At 35.9% G+C, this 11,970-nt stretch overlaps 2 protein-coding genes across 2 annotated transcripts; both read left to right on the top strand.

Annotated features, from left to right (window-relative positions):
- Positions 1–2,722: 2,722 nt before the first annotated feature.
- On the top strand, positions 2,723–5,087 carry LOC114739542 (L-type lectin-domain containing receptor kinase IV.1-like). The gene has a single exon (XM_028927617.1). The coding sequence runs from the start codon at positions 2,849–2,851 to the stop codon at positions 4,853–4,855; it is 2,007 nt and encodes a 668-aa protein (XP_028783450.1). The 5' UTR covers positions 2,723–2,848; the 3' UTR covers positions 4,856–5,087.
- A 1,621-nt stretch (positions 5,088–6,708) lies between these two features.
- On the top strand, positions 6,709–10,795 carry LOC114739541 (L-type lectin-domain containing receptor kinase IV.1-like). The gene is made up of 2 exons (XM_028927616.1): positions 6,709–7,246; positions 8,974–10,795. The coding sequence occupies exons 1-2, from the start codon at positions 6,867–6,869 to the stop codon at positions 10,613–10,615; spliced, it is 2,022 nt and encodes a 673-aa protein (XP_028783449.1). The 5' UTR covers positions 6,709–6,866; the 3' UTR covers positions 10,616–10,795.
- Positions 10,796–11,970: the final 1,175 nt, after the last annotated feature.

The following is an 11,970-nucleotide window of genomic DNA, read 5'->3' as shown; positions in this document are numbered from 1 at the left end:
TATAATTAGCCCACTCCCTCCGATCCTAAATCTTAGCTTTAGTCTAGTATGAAGCATTGGGATGAGAGACAAAGATTGAGATTGAGATTAGCATTTAATATGGAGATTGTTTGTTATTTAGAATTAAATAAACCTATATATGTGGGATCAGGGAATATCATGGGGGAGATGGTATTTTCTAATGCCACTTACGTGGGTTTGCCTAATCCTAAATAATAAGCAATCACTTATATTAAGCATTTTATATCAAATGGAACATTAGGTTTCATTTAGTACGAAGTATTGGAAATGAAGAATAAAGGTTGAGATTTGAATTGAAACAAAAAAAAATATATTTAAAAAATATTTAGTATAAGAAGTTGCATGTTACTTGGGATTCCAAATAATATGCAATGAGAAAGTTGTTTTTCCAATTCCACCTACACACGGGACTGGGACAATCCCATCTAATAAGAAATTATTCATATTAAACACTTTTTAATAGTTTTTCTCAATATCAATTCTAATACTTACCTTTTATTCTGAATATTTCTTATCAAGTGGGACCTTAGAGTTTAAGTGTTAATTGCGGAACTAGTCCACCCAAAACAAAAACAAAAACAAAAACTGAAAGGAAAACAAAAGAAAAAAGGTTTTGGGTCAATTATATTATTTGAATTTCTCTATCAAGTCAGGTTATAATTATATTTGGAATTTGGAATGAAAGCAGCTTTAATTTCCCTCATTGGAAAACCGGATGTTATGGAACGCAAACAATGAACGTGGAAGAATCTTGGAAGAATTAGAGAGAAGGATTAATAGGCAGTAATATTTATTAGAGAGGATTATAAAAATTAAAATTATTTAAAAGGACTTAATATTCAAATATAAATTTAAAAATACAATATTGCCCCTATCCAAACCTCCTATTTTTTCGCCATATTCCCCCCTACATTTTGTTTTCTGCCTGCGTAAAAATCAATTTAAAAAATATGCAAACATTATTGATTCATATAAAAATTAATGTTTTGTTTTTTATAAAAAAAATTAAAATTTTCTTTTTAAAACCCTCATAGATTTTAATTTTTTTAATCATTTTTTATAAATATCATTCTTTATTGGTCATTCTTTCTAATTCTCCCAATATTTTGGACCTTGTTTGCTGAAAAGTCGATGCGGTAAATCATTCTCTCCCTAAAACAGGACCAGAACAGGACACTGGAACCACCGAACTTGCAAAGAAAAACTCGTGTGTGGACTTGAAAAATTTAGGTTGCCACGACGGAAATGCAATGGAGAAGAGAAAAAGAAAAATTTTAATAAATTCTATTTTAAAAAACTAAAGAAATGAGATTTTGAAATTTTAATTTTAAAAAAATATAAAAAAAGTAATAAAAAATAATTAAAAGCTTTTAACCTTTTTTTTTTAATTTTTAAGTCAAATTTATTAAAAAAAATTTCTCCCCTCCTTTCATTTTTCCTTATTCCAAACGTACTCTAAAATTTCTGACCCTTGAGAAGAACGTGGGATGGAGGCCATAGGAATATCCTCTTGAAATCTGACTCTCTAGAAGCTCTGAGGCTGCTGCAGAACTCTACCCCTGACGTTCATGAGGACTTTTCTCTCATCATGGAAGTAAAAGAGATGCTTCAACGAACCTGGAACGTGAGTCTCCAATTCGTGGCAAGGGATGACAACCAGTTGGCGGATTCTCTAGCAAAGAGTGCACTGGCTAATGCTTTTGGTCTCCAGATCCTAGGACCTGTTGCTGCAAGTCGTCTCTTGAGCTCGGATCCTGGAGGGTAGTTCTTAGCTTGAGGTTTTTCGTTTTCCTTTGTATAAAAAAAAAAAATTCTCGTACCAAACACACCAATAATGAGGGATTGGGAAGTCTCTAATAAGCATGTCCATAGAGGAACTAAAATATGTGGATGGCTATGTTTGCATTCAAAACAATGGAATATTTATTAAGAAGAACGTTCAAGCCTTAAACTAAAAAAGACTATATAAATATAAAAAATATGAAGCTAAAAGGATTAAGTCGTGAGTTTTTTTTTTTGGAAAAAAGAATTTAATTGGAAAAGATAGAACCTTTAGAAGTTATTAGTAGAAGCAACTAGTAATGATGAAATGAAAGAGATACGAAATCCAACATAAATCCTAATTTAATTTGCTCACCATCAGTTGCTCCCGCTGTTTATCATCAAAAAATAAATAAAAACATTGAATGTAGTTTGAAACAAAATATCATTAGATTTTGGGGGGAAAAATTGAAGCAATGAATTATGATATTAAAATACAATTCATAGATCGCTACGTGGGGAGAATGGATCCCTTACTATACATCTCGTGAATTATCATATGCTTCAAGTTAATTAAATTTACATATAAAATCATATAAGTGATATATTTTGACCATTATCCCTCCATTTCAAATATAAAATATTTTACCAATAATTAATTATTTGTTAATAAGAGGCAAAGAATTTGCGGGCCCTGCAGGCTGCAGATCAAGGGTTGAGATGCAGTGGAAGACCGAAACCACAATATGGTAAGCCTCCCAATTCAATGTAATAACCATTATATTTGTCCATGCTTACACACATGCACGTCAAATCCCAAATGATGACAAGTTTGAATTAATTGCAGTTTAGATTCTTCTGCGCCTACCTCCTTGCAAAGAGGGAATGAAAACTATTACATAAATTGAGAAGACCGAGTTAGTCAAAATCTTATCAAGAATCTTAATGATGAAGGGACCCAAACCAGCCCATTGCTTCTTGCCCTTTAACCATCGCCTACAAAGAGCAGAAACTGTGATTCTGGATGTGAAATAAAGACACAGATAGCAGAGAAATTTAAAAAGAGATGGATATGTCTGTGAAGCTTGTGGCTATGTTGTTTTTGCTGGTGATAGCGAGCGGTGAAGATACAAGTTTCATCTTTAATAATGGCTTCCAATCAGCTCATTTAACCATGGATGGTATTTCAGAGATCACTCCCAATGGCCTCCTCCAACTCACAAACGGAACCAGGCAAAAACTAGCCCATGCTTTCTACCCCAATCCAATAGCTTTCACCCCCTCTTCTTCTTTCTCAACTGCTTTTGTTTTCGCCATTAGACCTGAATACCCTACTTTGAGCGGTCATGGAATCGTTTTTCTAATCTCTCCAGAAAAAGCGCTTCCAGGTGCTTTGCCTAGTCAATACTTAGGTCTCTTCAATGACACCAACAATGGCAACAGTACAAACCATGTTTTTGCAGTGGAGCTTGACACCATACAGAGCAGGGAGTTTGATGATATCAATGATAACCATGTCGGAATTGACATTAACAGCTTGAAGTCGGCCAGTTCTACTCCTGCAGGATATTATGATGAAGGGTCTCGGCTTAAAAATCTGAGTCTTATTAGTGGCCTTCCAATGCAGGCGTGGGTGGACTATGACGGAGGAAAGAAGCAAGTTAGCGTCACCCTTGCTCCCATCAACGTTAACAAACCCAAAACTCCGTTGTTAACGTTGTCCCAAGATCTTTCTCATATAATAAAAAATCCCAGTTATGTGGGGTTTTCATCCTCTACTGGGTCTGTGTCAACTTCTCATTATGTTCTTGGGTGGAGCTTCAAGCTCAATGGGGAGGCTCAAAACCTGGTCGTCTCTGAACTCCCGAAGCTACCACGACTCGGAGGAAGGAAACAGTCAATGGTTTTGCTAATTGGGTTGCCTCTGCTTTCTCTATGTTCGATTTTTGCCATGATCTTATCCATATTTTATTACATGTATAGGAAAAAGAAGTTTTCTGAGATTCAAGAAGAGTGGGAGCAAGAATATGGCGCTCACAGGTTCAAATACAAAGATCTCTACGTTGCCACAAAGGGATTCAAAGACAGAGAGCTTCTGGGAAGTGGTGGATTTGGCAGAGTATACAAGGGAACAATGCCAACTTCAAAAGTTGAGGTTGCTGTGAAGAAAATTTCACATGAATCTCGGCAAGGCATGAGGGAATTCGTTGCAGAAATCATAAGCATCGGTCGTTTCCGCCATAGAAACATCGTACCTCTTTTGGGATATTGTAGGCGAAAAGGAGAGCTTCTTCTCGTCTATGATTTCATGCCAAACGGAAGCTTAGATAAATATCTTTATAACCAGCCTAGCGTGACACTGAATTGGATGCAAAGATTCAAAATCATCAAAGGAGTAGCTTCAGGATTGCACTATCTACATGAAGAATGCGAAAAAGTGGTGGTCCACAGAGACATTAAAGCAAGTAATGTCCTGCTAGATTCAGAATTAAATGGAAGAGTAGGAGATTTTGGTCTTGCAAGACTGTACGACCATGGGTGTGATCCTCAAACTACACACGTGGTCGGGACATTGGGTTATTTAGCACCAGAACATACAAGAACAGGGAGAGCCACGACAAGGTCAGATGTCTTTGCTTTTGGTGCGTTTGTGCTTGAGGTTGTGTGTGGAAGAAGGCCCATAGAGCAGGTTAATGAAGAAGAGAGTGTGGTTTTAGTAGATTGGGTTTACGGACTATGGAGTAGGGGTGAGATTATTGAAGCAAAGGATCCAAATTTAGGAACAGAGTATGTGGCAGCAGAGGTTGAGTTGGTATTGAAACTGGGGCTTTTGTGCTCAAATTTCCAACCACAGACCCGACCAAGCATGCGTCAAGTTGTGCAATATCTGAATTGGGAAGTTCCTTTGCCCGACATATCCTCATCATCCTTAGCCTTATGTTCTACTTCTCCGGGGTTGTCATTTGGCAAATCCGGATTTTTTGACTCCACGACGTCGTCCCTTCCATTTTATGCTGACCAGTCTTTCTCTCAATGTTCGGTAGCCGAATCATTTCTCTCTGGGGGTCGTTAATGCCTTACAAAAGCCACATGACTTGCTAGAGCTTGCTATTTCATATCTTTAGCTTTCTGTTCTTTCTTTTCCTTTTAAAGTTTCCTTGTTGGTTTCATTTTGAGCAAGTTGTATTCCCGATAAGATCCAGAATTGTTGGAATGAAGGGGTTACTACTACATAAATCATCCCTAGCGTTGCATTAGTGAAAATATATCCAATGCTTTGATTGCAAAAATAGCCCATAGTTATATATACATGCAAAATGAATATAATTGAAGATCCTTGCTAGTTAGAAAATTACTTATACATTAGTAAATTAAATTTTTTTAATAAATTAATTAACGGAACTGCACTAGGGAATGAAGCTCCTGCACTTTATACTGTATAAATGTCATCATATATACACATCATGGGAGCTTTTTCTTAGGCATACTCTGTTTTCAGCCCATAAAACAGAGCTTTTTCTTTTTGAGCGCTAAACTCTTCTATTTCTCTTCAACAATTTAGTTAAAACAGAGAGTAACGCCTTGGGGTCAGCATTAAAACAGAGAGCTTTTGGCTAGAAAAAGTGCTTTTGTTAATTAAAATTCCGATGTTTTGACCAAAAAAAAATTTTAAAATTCCGATGTGTGATGGGGAAAAGTTTAAAGGGTGATTTAAAAGAATTCGAACTGTGGCAACCAAACTAAAAATCGGGTAAAAAATTGTAAACTATAGGATCACAAATACCACGTAGAAATTGAATATCTTGTCTATATGATTTACGAATCACATGTCATCAAATCAAATCAAGTTCTTTCAAATTAGGGGAAAAAAATATTTATACTTTCATAGGCTTCGAGTGAAGGAAAAAAAAAGATAGATTTTTTGAATTTTATTTAATATTAATAGTTTCTAGAGAATTTAATATCTACGAGTTTGATTTATAAATGATGTAACTTGACTATTAAATATGTAAGTTTACTACTTTCATAGGCTTCGAGTGAAGGAAAAAAAAAAGATAGATTTTTTGAATTTTATTTAATATTAATAGTTTCTAGAGAATTTAATATCTACGAGTTTGATTTATAAATGATGTAACTTGACTATTAAATATGTAAGTTGACTATGTTCTGCTTGTAAACAAACTAAATCTTTAAAAAAAAAAAAAAAGTTACACTTAATTTCGCTTTCTCATTTCTACATTGCAATTACTAGCAAGGGGCCACTGAAAGTCCAAAATTACTTGCAACTTTTGAGACTTCAGCTAAACCCTTTCACATAAGCAATGGTTGAAATTCCAAACCTCAATTCTCATTTCTACATGGCAATTACTAGCAAAGGGGCACTAAAAGTCCAAAATACACCATTCCCGTATGCCATTACTCAATGGTTTCGTTTGGTAGGAAATATTGAAATTGAGATTGCAATTGAAAAAATATATTAAAAGAGTATTTAGTATAAAAAATTGCTTCTTATATGAGATTAGTCAAACCCATGTATGTAGGATTGGAGAATATCATGAGGGGAAGTAGTATTCCCTAATCCCACCTCTATGAATTTGCATAATCCTATATGACAAGCAATTACTCATACTAAATACTATTTTAATGATTTTTTTTAATTACAATTTCAATTCCAAATCCCTCATTTTTAATACTTCCTACCAAACAGGAATAACGTGAGCATCAGCTCAAAGACTTGGGTGATCAATTGAATATTTGATCTGATCAAGTTATTTCACGTTCCAATACGTCATATATAAGAATATTTGACCGTAGACTTAGTTGACATGCCTTCACATAATTATTCCCAACCTCAATCATATCTTCATACGTAGCTCATAGCAGCCAGCAAGGGGCACTAAGATGCACACTTTACCCCTGCTGCCCCTATCAACATGACTGTCAATGGCGGCTGAACAAATACTTTAATCAAACTCTGATTTTTTTTTTCCATTAAAAATTTTTTGGTGAGCCGCCGGGGTCTATAAAGCTAGAATATGCGAAGTTCAAAATAGCATGCGGTTCTATCCGAGCTATCCGCAGCCATGTCTATGATGAAGAAGTTGAAGGCGATGATGATTTTGGTGACGGTGGTGATATCGGCGGTTCAAGTGACAGGTGAAGATACAAGCTTCATCTTTAACAATGGCTTCCAATCAGCTAATTTAACCATGGATGGTATTTCTGAGATCACCCCCAATGGCTTACTTCGACTCACCAACGAAACCAGGCAGGAAAAAGGTCATGCTTTTTATCCCAATCCAATAACTTTCAATGACTCTTCTTGTTTCTCTACCTCTTTTGTTTTCGCCATTAGATCTGAGTACAAAACTCTGAGTGGTCATGGAATCGCTTTTCTAATCTCCCCTGCAAAAGCACTTCCAGGTGCTCGACCCAGTCAGTACCTAGGTCTCTTCAATGAAACCAATAGTTATATACATGCAAAATGAATATAATTGAAGATCCTTGCTAGTTAGAAAATTACTTATACATTAGTAAATTAATTAACGGAACTGCACGAGGGAATGAAGCTCCTGCACGTTATACTGTATAAATGTCATCATATATACACATCATGGGAGCTTTTTCTTAGGTATACTCTTTTTCAGCCCATAAAACAGAGCTTTTTCTTTTTGAGCACTAAACTCTTCTACTTCTCTTCAAGAATTTAGTTAAAACAGAGAGTAACGTCTTGGGGTCAGCATTAAAACAGAGAGCTTTTGGCTAGAAAAAGTGCTTTTGTTAATTAAAATTCCGATGTGTGATGGGGAAAAGTTTAAAGAGTGATTTAAAAGAATTTGAACTGTGGAAACCAAACTAAAAATCGGGTAAAAAATTGTAAACTATCGGATCACAAATACTACATAAAATTGAATACCTTGTCTATATGATTTGTTAATCACATGTCATCAAATCCAATTAAGTTCTTTCAAATTGGGAAAAAAAGTATTTATACTTTCATAGCTTCGAGTAAAAAAAAAAAAAAAGATTTTTTGAATTTTATTTAACATTAATAGCTCCAAGAGAATTTAATATTTACGAGTTTGATTTATAAATGATGTAACTTGACTATTAAATATGTAAGTTGACTAAGTTCTACTTGTAAACAAACTAAATCTTTTTTTTTAAAAAAAAAAAAGTTACACTTCATGGGGGCACTGAAAGTCCAAAATTACTTGCAACTTTTGAGACTTCAGCTAAACCCTTTCACATAAGCAATGGTCGAAATTCCAAACCTCAATTCTCATTTCTACATGGCAATTACTAGCAAAGGGGCACTAAAAGTCCAAAATACGCCATTCCCATGTGCCACTACTCAATATGAACATCAGCTCAAAGACTTGGGTGATCAATTGAATATTTGATCTGATCAAGTTATTTCACGTTCCGATACGTCATATATAATAATATTTGACCATAGACTTAGTTGACATGCCTTCACATAATTATTCCCAACCTCAATCATATCTTCATATATATTCCTCCGGTCCTAAATATAAAACCATTTTTATAGTGTAATTTATACTATAAAAGGAATCTTATATTTAAAACCAAAAGAGTAGTTCATAGCAGTTAGGTGCACTAAGATGCTCACTTTCCCCCTGCTGCCCCTGTCAACATGACTTTCAATGGCGGCTGAACAAATACTTTAATCAAACTCTGATTTTTTTTTTTTCCAATTAAAATTTTTTTGGTGAGCCGCCAGGGTCTATAAAGCTAGAATATGCGAAGTCCAAAATAGCATGCGGTTCTATCTGAGCTATCTGCAGCCATGTCTCTGATGAAGAAGTTGAAGGCGATGATGATTTTGGTGATGGTAGTGATATCGGTGGTTCAAGTGAGAGGTGAAGATACGAGCTTCATCTTTAATAATGGCTTCCAATCAGCTAATTTAACCATGGATGGTATTTCTGAGATCACCTCCAATGGCTTACTTCGACTCACCAACGAAACCAGGCAGGAAAAAGGTCATGCTTTCTATCCCAATCCAATAACTTTCAATGATTCTTCTTCTTTCTCTACCACTTTTGTTTTCGCCATTAGATCTGAGTACAAAACTCTGAGTGGTCATGGAATCGCTTTTCTAATCTCCCCTGCAAAAGCACTTCCAGGTGCTCTACCCAGTCAATACTTGGGTCTCTTCAATGAAACCAATAATGGCAACCGTACAAATCATGTTTTTGCCGTGGAACTTGACACCATCCTGAGCAGCGAGTTTGATGATATCAATGATAACCATCTCGGAATCGACATTAATGGCTTGAAGTCAGCCAATTCTTCTCCTGCAGGATATTATCTCAACAGGTCTCACTTTCAGAATTTGAGTCTCATTAGTGGCCTTCCAATGCAGGTGTGGGTGGACTATGACGTAGGAAAGAAGCAAATTAGTGTCACCCTAGCTCCCATCAACGTTGACAAACCCAAAACTCCATTGTTAACATCATACCAGGATCTTTCTCAAATTATAAACAATACTAGTTATGTCGGATTCTCATCCTCCACAGGGTCTGTTTTAACTTCTCATTATGTTCTTGGTTGGAGCTTCAAGCTCAATGGGATGGCTCAAAACCTAGTTATCTCTAAACTCCCAAAGCTACCACGACTTGGTGGAAGAAAAAAGTCTATGATTTTGCTAATCGGGTTACCTTTGCTTTCACTCTGTATAATCTTTATTGCGATTCTATCTGGTTTTTATTACATAAGTAGGAAAAGGAAATTTTCAGAGATTCAAGAAGAGTGGGAGCAAGACTATGGTGCTCAAAGGTTCAAATACAAAGATCTGTACGTGGCCACAAAGGGATTCAAAGACAGAGAGCTTCTGGGAAGTGGTGGATTTGGTAGAGTCTACAAAGGAATAATGCCAATTTCAAAAGTTGAGGTTGCTGTGAAGAAAGTTTCACATGAATCTCGACAAGGCATGAGGGAATTTGTAGCTGAAGTCGTTAGTATTGGTCGTCTTCGCCACCGAAACCTCGTACCTCTTTTGGGATACTGTAGGCGAAAAGGAGAGCTTCTTTTGGTCTATGATTTCATGCAAAATGGAAGCTTAGATAAATATCTCCATAACCAGCCTAGAGTGACACTAAACTGGACACAAAGATTCAGAATCATCAAAGGAGTTGCTTCAGGATTGTGCTACCTACACGAAGAATGTGAAAAAGTGGTGGTCCATAGAGACATAAAAGCAAGCAATGTCCTCCTAGATTCAGAATTGAATGGGAGATTAGGAGATTTCGGTCTTGCAAGATTATACGACCATGGCAGTGATCCTCAAACTACACATGTGGTTGGAACAGTGGGTTATCTAGCACCAGAGCAGACAAGAACTGGGAAAGCGACGACAAGGTCCGATGTGTTTGCCTTTGGTGCATTTTTGCTGGAGGTTGCGTGTGGAAGAAGGCCCATAGAGCAAATAAATGAAGAAGAGAGTGTCATATTAGCAGATTGGGTTTATGAGTTATGGAACAGGGGTGAGATTATTATGGCAAAGGATCAAAATTTGGGAGTGGAGTATTGTGTAGAAGAGGTGGAGTTAGTGTTGAAACTTGGACTTGTGTGTTCAGATTCGAATCCTCTGAGTAGGCCAACCATGCGTCAAGTTGTGCAGTATCTAAATTGGGAGGTTCCTTTACCTGATTTATCATCACTAAGCTTATGTTCTGCTTCTCCAGGCCTATCATTTGGGCGTCATCAAGCATTTCTTCAGTCTACTATGTCCTTTCCATCTTTCGTTGATCAGTCTCTCTCTCACAGTTCTTCAGTAGCTGAGTCGCTTCTCTCTGAAGGTCGTTGATCTTCAGGCTACTGTATTTTGTATTAAAGCTTCTGATTTCAGTTGAATTCTCATGGACCAAGGCTTGTTGGCGCCAAGGTGTTACTGTTAATGTTGTCACAAAAATGTTTAGATTAAACTGTGCTGTTGGCAAAGAATTTTCACTAGCAACTAAAAGCTTTTTTTTTTTTTTTTGAGTAATTTGAAATGATAACAATTTTACTTTTATCGGTAAAAATTTTAATAGCCATCTATTTTAACAGTGAATATTAGTTTTTTAATAATACGGGACAATATATTATAATTTTAAATTTAATAAATTTACATCCAAAAATTTTTTAGATGCTCAATACTCCCTTAAGTAAAAACTTTCTTACCAAATTTATGTATTAAGCAAAAGAAAACCAAGAACATTAGGCTGTGCTGTTTGTGCATATGTCAGCGTGTCCTCAAGGCGACGTATTATATTTTTTTTTCCCTCCTAATGATGGAGTCTAAAGAATTTGGTGTTATTAATTAGGGTAATTTTTTATATTTAATAATTGCATTGAATTACTACCTCTAGTCCTAATTATAAAAGCTAGTTGACTAATTTGAGGTGATTAAAAAATGACAATAAAATACCACTTGAATTCCAAAAAGACAAATAAGGCACCTGAATAAGCAAAATGACAAATAGGGCACTGGGTATCAATCTGGAATTCATATTTTCGGCCAAAAGACCCAAATGCCCTGATGAAATGCTGGAAGACCAACGCTGAAAGTGAGAGAAAGGAGAGAGGAAGACCGACGCAGTGAGAGAAAGGAGAGAGGAAGACCGACGCTGATGAAATGCGGGAAGAAAGAAAGAAGAATGTTGGAAATGCTATTATCTTACTCATTCGCATCACCATTCTGTAGAGATTGTTGATTTGGTGGGTTTTGGTTGTGGGAAAGAGGATTTGTAGTGAGAGAGGGAGTGAACCGAAGCGGAAATCAGAAAACAATAGCAAGCAATTACGTAACGTAACTGCTGTCATATGCCTGCTGGTTTTTGGTAAATCCCATTACGTGAATGGTAAATTTCACTATACATGTAGTTAATTATGAATTTTACAAAATACATATTGTGATTTACAACTTTTGTAGTGAAAGTGACTACTTTGTTAATGGGTTTTGCAACCTGTTTTCAGGAGATAAACAACTTGTTTGTAAAAACTAATAAAAGTGACAACTTTTGTAGTCACATTGAATTAACTGGTTGCAAAAGCCATTTAAGAAATGGTCATTTTCACTATAAAAGTTGTAAATATCACTGTGTGTTTTGTAAAATTCAGCGTCAAATTTTATTGATTTTTAGAAACAAGTTGCTCATCCCCTGAAAAGATGTTGCAAAA

Source organism: Neltuma alba, unplaced genomic scaffold (genome assembly GCF_004799145.2).
Source record: "Neltuma alba isolate B1F8T4 unplaced genomic scaffold, ASM479914v2 tig00002863_pilon, whole genome shotgun sequence".
Lineage (NCBI taxonomy): Eukaryota > Viridiplantae > Streptophyta > Magnoliopsida > Fabales > Fabaceae > Neltuma > Neltuma alba.
The sequence above is the reverse complement of the archived record's forward strand: the minus strand, read 5'-3'. Positions and strand labels throughout refer to the sequence as shown.

Bases quoted from the DNA above. Each gene is read 5' to 3' on its own strand.
- LOC114739542 (XM_028927617.1), top strand. From the start codon at position 2,849: ATGGATATGTCTGTGAAGCTTGTGGCTATGTTGTTTTTGCTGGTGATA.
- LOC114739541 (XM_028927616.1), top strand. From the start codon at position 6,867: ATGTCTATGATGAAGAAGTTGAAGGCGATGATGATTTTGGTGACGGTG. The intron at 7,247-8,973 runs CAATAGTTATAT...CTTCAATGAAAC, and splicing joins CTAGGTCTCTTCAATGAAAC to CAATAATGGCAACCGTACAA.